At 37.8% G+C, this 7,773-nt stretch overlaps 1 protein-coding gene across 1 annotated transcript; it reads left to right on the top strand.

Annotated features, from left to right (window-relative positions):
- The first annotated feature begins 329 nt into the window (after positions 1-329).
- Positions 330-1,175, top strand: LOC140685832 (olfactory receptor 13G1-like). Its single transcript, XM_072938306.1, has one exon. The coding sequence runs from the start codon at positions 330-332 to the stop codon at positions 1,173-1,175; it is 846 nt and encodes a 281-aa protein (XP_072794407.1).
- The last annotated feature ends 6,598 nt before the right edge of the window (positions 1,176-7,773 follow it).

The following is a 7,773-nucleotide window of genomic DNA, read 5'->3' on the forward strand; positions in this document are numbered from 1 at the left end:
TGAAATATTCAGACATTTATTTTTTGAATCTCTTCCTTCTCAACCACTGGCTTTTGTTTAATGGAGTCATTGTTGCAAAAACATACATCAAAAAACTGTATTCATCTGGAGAACAGATATTGCCTGGAAGACAAAGCTCACTGAAAAATGAGAATCAATGAAAAAAGTCCTTCTACAAAATTTTTTCAAATCAATAATCAAACTACTGAATTCACACACACACACACACACACACACACACACACAATTTCCTAATAGCAGCACCCAGATAGCCTTGCTTTCCAGTTGTTTGCTGTCTGCAATGTCTGCCATTAAATCGCAAAAGCAAGATGAATGAGAGTGTTGTAACTGAGTTCGTGATCCTGGGCCTCACTCAAAACCCTGAACTCCAGCAAGTTCTCTTCATTGTCTTTCTTTTCATCTACCTTGTGGCTTTTCTTGGCAATGCGCTGATTGTCATTGCCATAATCTCCAACACCACCTTGCACACGCCCATGTACCTCCTCCTCCTGGCTCTGGCTGTCGTGGACGTCATCTGCACAACAAGTGTAATACCAAAAATGCTTGAGACCATGCTCACCTCAAGAAAGACCATGTCATATGGAGGCTACATGTCCCAACTCTTCTTCTTCACATGGTCCCTGGGTGCCGAGATGGTTCTCTTCACCACCATGGCCTATGACCGCTACGTGGCCATCTGCTTCCCTCTTTGCTACAGTGCTATTATGAACCACCAGATGTGCGTGGCCTTGCTCAGCACTGTCATGGTTATTGCTGTAACCAATTCCTGGGTGCACACAGGTCTCATCCTGAGGCTGACCTTCTGTGGATCAAATACCATTGACCACTTCTTCTGTGAGATACCCCCGCTGCTGGCTTTGTCCTGCAGCCCTGTGAGAATCAATGAAGGGATGGTGTATGTTGCTGAGCTCACTCTGGCTGTGGGCGACTTCACCCTCACCTGCGTCTCCTACGGTTTCATCATCGTCGCCATTCTTCGCATTCGCACAACGGAAGGCAAGAGAAAAGCCTTCTCAACATGCTCATCCCACCTCATACTGGTGTCTCTTTTCTACTCCCCTGTCACCTACACCTATATTCGCCCTGCTTCTAGCTACACATTTGAAAGGGACGAGGTGGTAGCTGCGCTCTATACCCTCGTGACCCCCACATAAACCCGATTGTGTACAGTTTCCGGAACAAGGACTTGCAAGCAGGGATCAGGAAAGTATTTGCATCTCTGAAACGTGAGTAGTTTCATGGGAGAAATGTGTGTAACATTAGTAAATTAACTACATTAAAACCTATTAAATTATTGTTCACTGTGTCTTCAACTTATAATTTTGTATTACACAATATAAACATAACCCCTGATAATAGTCAGTTTTTTTGAGATTATAACTTTTAAGGCAAACTTCCTAACTACCACCAGTGGAATTGAAACTTGTATTACCGGAGCCTCAGTTCTGGCACTTTCTGTTTCTCAACCCCATTTTATTTCACCATTAAGTTTGTGATCCTAAATCTGCATGTATGATGTATTTGTTGATAGATACTACTAGTAACTGGCATACTATAAACACTTCCTGCCATCCTTCATGTATGTTAACTCCGAATTTGTTCAAGGATGCCAAGTGCCTTGTTTCCAAATTTGTCCTAATCCGTGTTTGCAGCTTGAGATGGTGCAATGCTGTAGCTGAAGCCAAAATGATGTATGCACATGCTTTAATCTATACTCTAGAATCATTTTCTGCACCAGCTCAGCTTTTACTGATCTTTCATAGTTCCCTCAATACCAAGTTTTCCTATTCCTTATTAGTCCAAGAATGTGTCACTCCTTGGTAAGTCATTTCCTTAAATCCTCATTTCTAAAATACACTCATTCTCTTATCACTTAACTATGCTGACTTATCATTCTACAGGTTTCTGAAATACTCTCTTTCATGATCACAGTAAATGTAGCATTTCTCTTATTCTTACCCTGGTCCTAGAATTCTCATTGTCTCCACAATTCCACACTTCTCATGTTAAACAATATTTGTAAAATAATGTAGGTACAGCATCACATAAATAAATATCTATATCTATGTCTATATGTCAACATCTTTCTAAAAAATATATCTAGTGTTGACTTTACTAATATAATAGCCAGTTATTTTACCAGCAAATGTGAGTTTATTCAGGAATAGCCAGATGGATTGCAATTCAAGATATGCAAACTGTGGTGGACCACAGGCAAATTCAGAGAACAAGGGCGTTAAACCTGCTTTTATAGGGAAAAGGGGAAACTGGAAGTGCTGTGATAACCAGAATCCACTGGAAGAAGCCAAAAGTTCAAAGTATGCAGGTTTCTCATTGGTTGGGCTCCTGCAGTCTCTGATTGATTGAGCAATTGTTGGATGGAGAGCATTTATTCTTCCTGCTGCATTGACCAGAGGCAACAGTTTCCTATCAGAGATGTAGGTTTATGTCTCTGTTTGGTGTAATGGATGATGCTTGAAGTTTGAGAGCTTCCCTTACAGATCTATCTGAAGCCTAATTTTAACTGGGAACACTTGAATTCATTTCTCAATCCAGGCATACCTCTCAGATATTGTGGGTTTGCTTCCAGATCACCGCAATGAAACAAATTCAGCATACAGCAAGTAACACACCTTTTTTTATATCCCAGTGCAAATAAAAGTTATGTTTACACTACACTATAGTCTACTAAGTGTGCAATAGAATTATGTCTAAAAAAAAGCAACATACATCTCTTATTTAAAACAGATTTGGTTGCTGAAAAACGCTAATCATCCTCTGAGCCTTCAGCAAATCCTAATCTTTTTGCAGGTGGAGGGCCATGCCTTGACGCTGCTGGCTGCCTGATGCTAAGGGTGGTGTTTGCTGAAGGTTAGGATGGCTGCGGCAATTCCTTACAATAAGAAAACAATGAAGGTTGCTGTACGGATTGACTCTTTGGTTCATTAATGACTTCTCTGTAGCATGTCATGCTGTTTGGAAACATTTTAAACACAGCAGAATTTCTTTCAAAATTGGAGTCAGTCCCTCAAAACCTGCCACTGAGTTATCAACTAAGTCCACGTAACATTTTAAATCCTTCATTGTGACTTCGACAGTCTTCAACGCGTCTTCGCCAGGAGCATATTCCACCTGGAGAAACCACTGTCTTTGCTCATCCGTAAGAAGCAACTCCTTATCCATTCAAGTTTCATTCTGAGATTCCAGCAATGCAGTTGCATCTTCAGGCTTTACTTCTGATGTTACTTCTCCTGCTATTTCTACCAGCTCTCTGCATTTACTTCCTCCACTGAAATTTTGAGCTGCTCAGTGTAATCTGTGAGGGTTGGAATCAATTTTCAGGCTTCTGTGAATGATATTTTGACTTCTTCCCATGAATCACAAATGCTCTTAATGCATCTAGAATGGTAAATCTTTTCCAGAAGGGTTTCAATTCACTTATCCAAGGTCCAGCAGAGAAATTACTATTTATGTCAGCTATAGCCTGACAAAGTACATTTTGTAAACAATAAGACTTGAAATTTGGAACTACTCCTTGACCCATGGGCTACAGAATGGATGTTGTGTTAGCAGGCGTGACAACAACATTAATCTTATTGTACATCTCCATCAGAGTTGCTAGGTGACCAGGCACATTGTCTGTCAATGAGCATCAATATTTTGAAAGAAATATTTTTTTCTGGGCAGCAATACTCAACAGTGGGCTTAAAATATTCAGTAAACCATGTCGTAAACAGATGTGCTGTCATCCACGCTGTGTTGTGTTATTTGCAGAGCACAGGAGGAATAAATTCAGCATAATTCTTAAGGGTTCTAGGATTTTTGCAATGGTAGATGAGGACTGGCTTCAACTTAAAGTCACCAGCTGCTCTCGCCCCTAACAAAAGAGTTGACTTATTTTTTGAAGTTTTGAAGCCAGGCAATAATTTTTCCTCTTGAGCTATGTCCTAGATGGCGTCTTCTTCCAATAGAACACTGTTTCTTCTACATTAAAAATCTGCTGTTTCCTGGAGGCACCTTTATTAATTATCTCAGATCTTCTGGATAACCTGCTGCAGCTTCTGCACTTACACTTGCTGCTTCACCTGGAACATTTTTGTTAGAGGCTGTTTCTTTCCTTAAACCACATGAACCAACTTATGCTAGCTTCAGACTTGCCTTCTGAAGCTTCCTCATCTCTCTCAGCCTTCACAGAATTGAAGAGTTAGGGCCTTGTTCTGTATTAAGCTTTGGTTTAAGGGAATGTTATGGCTGGTTTGATCTTCTATCCAGACCACTAAAACTTTCTTCATATCTTCAATAATGCTGTTTTGCTCTCTTACCATTCATGTGCTTACAGCAATTGCACATTTAATTTTCAAGAACTTTTTTTTTGCATTCACAACTTGGCTAACTATTTGATACAACAGGTCTAGTTTTTGCCCTGTCTTGGCTTTGAAATGTCTTCCTCACTAAGCTTTATTGTTTCTAGCTTTTTTTTAATTTAAAATGGGAGACTTATCCACAAATGACAAGCGCTGGAGAGGCAGTGGAGAAAAGGGAACCCTCCTGCACTGCTGGTGGGAATGCAGTTTGGTGCAGTCACTGTGGAAAACAGTGTGGAGATTCCTCAAAAGACTAGGAATAGACTTACCATATGACCAAGGAATCCTGCTCCTGGGCATATATCCAGAAGGAGCCCTACTTCAAAAAGACACCTGAACCCCAGTGTTCATAGCAGCACTATTTACAATAGCCAAGACATGGAGACAGCCTAAATGTCCATCAACAGCTGACTGGATAAAGAAGAGGTGGTATATTTATACAATGGAATACTATTCAGCCATAAAAACCGACAACATAATGCCATTTGCAGTAACATGGATGTCCTTGGAGAATGTCATTCTAAGTGAAGTAAGCCACAAAGAGAAAGCAAAATACCATATGAGATCGCTCACATGTGGAATCTAAAAAAACAAAAACATAAATACAAAACAGAAACAGACTCATAGACATAGAATACAAACTTGTGGTTGCCAAAGGGGCAGGGGGTGGGAAGGGTCAGACTGGGATTTCAAAATGTGTAGATACTGTCAGGCATATGCAGAACAGATAAACAAGATTATACTGTATAGCACAGGGAAATATATACAAGGTCTTGTGGTAGCTCACAATGAAAAAAATGTGACAACATATATATGTATTTTCATGTATAACTGAAAAATTGTGCTTTACAGTGAAATTTGACACATTGTAAAATGACTATAACTCAATAAAAAAAATGTTAAAAAAATAAATAAAATGGGAGACTTGTGACTCTTCCTTTCCCTTGAAGTCTTACAGGCCATTGTAGGGTCACTAATTGTCCTAATTTCAATATTAGGTGTCTCAGGGAATAGAGTAGCCAGAGGAGAGGGAGAGAGATGGGGAAACGGCCAGTCAGTGAAGCAGTCAAAATACACACATTTAAGGGGAGGGTGTAGTTCAGTGGTAGAGCATGTGCTTAACATGCATGAGGTCCTGGGTTCAATCCCCAGTACCTCCATCAAGTAAGTAAATAAACCTAGTAACTACCCCCCCGACAAAAATTAAAAAAACACACATTTATTGAGTTTGCTATCTTATATGGGCATGGTTTGTGGTACCTCAAAACAGTCACAGTAGTAATATCAAAAATCACTGGCCACAGATCACCATAGCAAGTGTAATAATAATATTAAATTTGAAATACAATGGAAATTCCCCAAAAGTGACACAGAGACACAAATGCTGTTGGAAAATGGCACTTGATAGACTTGCTCAACACAGAATTACCACAAACCTTCAATCTGTAAAAAATGTAGTATCTGTAGCACAGAGAAGCACCATAAAACAAGGCAGGCCTGCACATTACTTCTATTTTTATATGTACATATACGCTAACATTTACCTCTAAGTTTGTATACACATCACACATACATCACAAAGAAGCATTATTTCTAATATTATAAAATCAACTAGTCTATGAATCTAATCATGTCACTCATTTTTTTTTTTGGTTACATTTTTTTTATTGAGTTATAGTCATTTTACAATGTTGTGTCAAATTCCAGTGTAGAGCACAATAATTTTTCAGTTATACATGAACATACATATATTCATTGTCACATTTTTTTTTCATGTCACTCATTTTTGTAATAATAAAATATATTTTATCACTGTGAGGTATAATTTTACAGAGGCAGTACAGTCTTCTCTTAAATAAAAGTTATAATCAGGGTTCCACCACAAAATATCTATTTTTAAGTTAATGCATTTTCTCATACTACTCTTCTGAAGTCTAGTTTAGGTTGTTTTTGCTTGCTTTAAGTACTGTATTTCATGCATACAGAAATATATTGCATTTGGCATCCCTTTATATAACATTCGATGTCAAATTCTAAATAAATTGATACCTAAGAGACAGCAACAAGAAGACTCTTCTCAATGACTTCTAGCTTAAGACCACCATGAACACATGTGTAGGTGAATAAGTTGGGTTTATTGCATGAAGGAGACAGCATATCATATGTTAGTTAGTAAGAGGATCTTGGAAGGGACTCATTTGGTGTTGTGTTAGGTACTTGATCTTAAAAAAAAAAAATCAAGAAAAAGGGATCTTCCCTAGATTGAATGGTGTCAGAAAACAAAGGCAATTTAATTTAGGAGGCAGAGGGAATAAACATTGCTAAGCTCAAACTTATAAAAAAGCAACAATCACTCCAATAAATTGGGAGAAGAGGATACTGGTTATTTCTCTGGGGTTTGGGAAGTGTCTTTATTTTCATCTGTGCTCAAACATGTCAATAAAGTGTTTCTCTTTTGCTCCATCACAGTGACCTTTTCTGATGCTAATGTTCTGTGATTTCTTTTTCTTGAGGATCACCAGAGTATCATGACCTGTTTGGCCAGACAAGCTCAGTAGTCATCTGTCAGAGGCAGATTTTTGTCTTCCTCACGTCTTTAAAATTAAAGTTTATACATGACCTCCTTTATTTTACTCTCTTCGTTGTCAAAGAAAACCATATGGAAGTCAAATAAACAATATGGGTTCATTCCTTTTTAGAGAATTAATGTCAAGGAACTGCCTGACTACATTCCTTTTTTCTGAAATCTGGTAGTTATAAGCTGAAGTTGAAATAGAGACCTATTTGAATCATTCAAATTTATTTGTATTCAGATTTTTTTAATTTGAAGTGGAAATTTTTTTTAAATATTAATTTTGAACTCCTACCCCTCAAAACTTGTTTCACTGTGGCTACCACACTATTCTTGCTCATTACTGTATTTTATTTTTCATACACATACATCTCATGCAACATAAAAGAGAATTTACTGTATATAGCTTGATGTCTAGAATATTTGTGTTTTGTTATTGACAAGAGATTATGAACTTTGTGAAGCTGAAATTGTATATTCCCCATATTTTTTGCACAGTCCTTAGCAGTGCAAACATCCATCTTCAGTTATAAATGTACTGATCATTTTAGGTTTAAGAGTAACGGACCCAACAATTTTATTAAAAAGAAAGAAACTGAAAAAAAAAAAAGAGTAAAAAGCCATGAGTGGTTTGAGTATATTGTGTATTTTGGGCCATTTTTGTGGTTCTTGATATGTTGATATGCAGGATAGGAAGAATTAGGTACATAATAGATTTGTTCTTTACTATATCCAGTACTTAAAATAGTGTAAAATGACAATTTCACAATGATCTGGACTAGTTTACTTAGAACAGTATGGAAATGAGGCATCCAC

This window comes from Vicugna pacos, chromosome 15 (assembly GCF_048564905.1).
Source record: "Vicugna pacos chromosome 15, VicPac4, whole genome shotgun sequence".
NCBI lineage: Eukaryota > Metazoa > Chordata > Mammalia > Artiodactyla > Camelidae > Vicugna > Vicugna pacos.

What these genes read in the sequence shown, in the direction of transcription:
- LOC140685832 (XM_072938306.1), top strand. Translation starts at nt 330, where the DNA reads ATGAATGAGAGTGTTGTAACTGAGTTCGTGATCCTGGGCCTCACTCAA.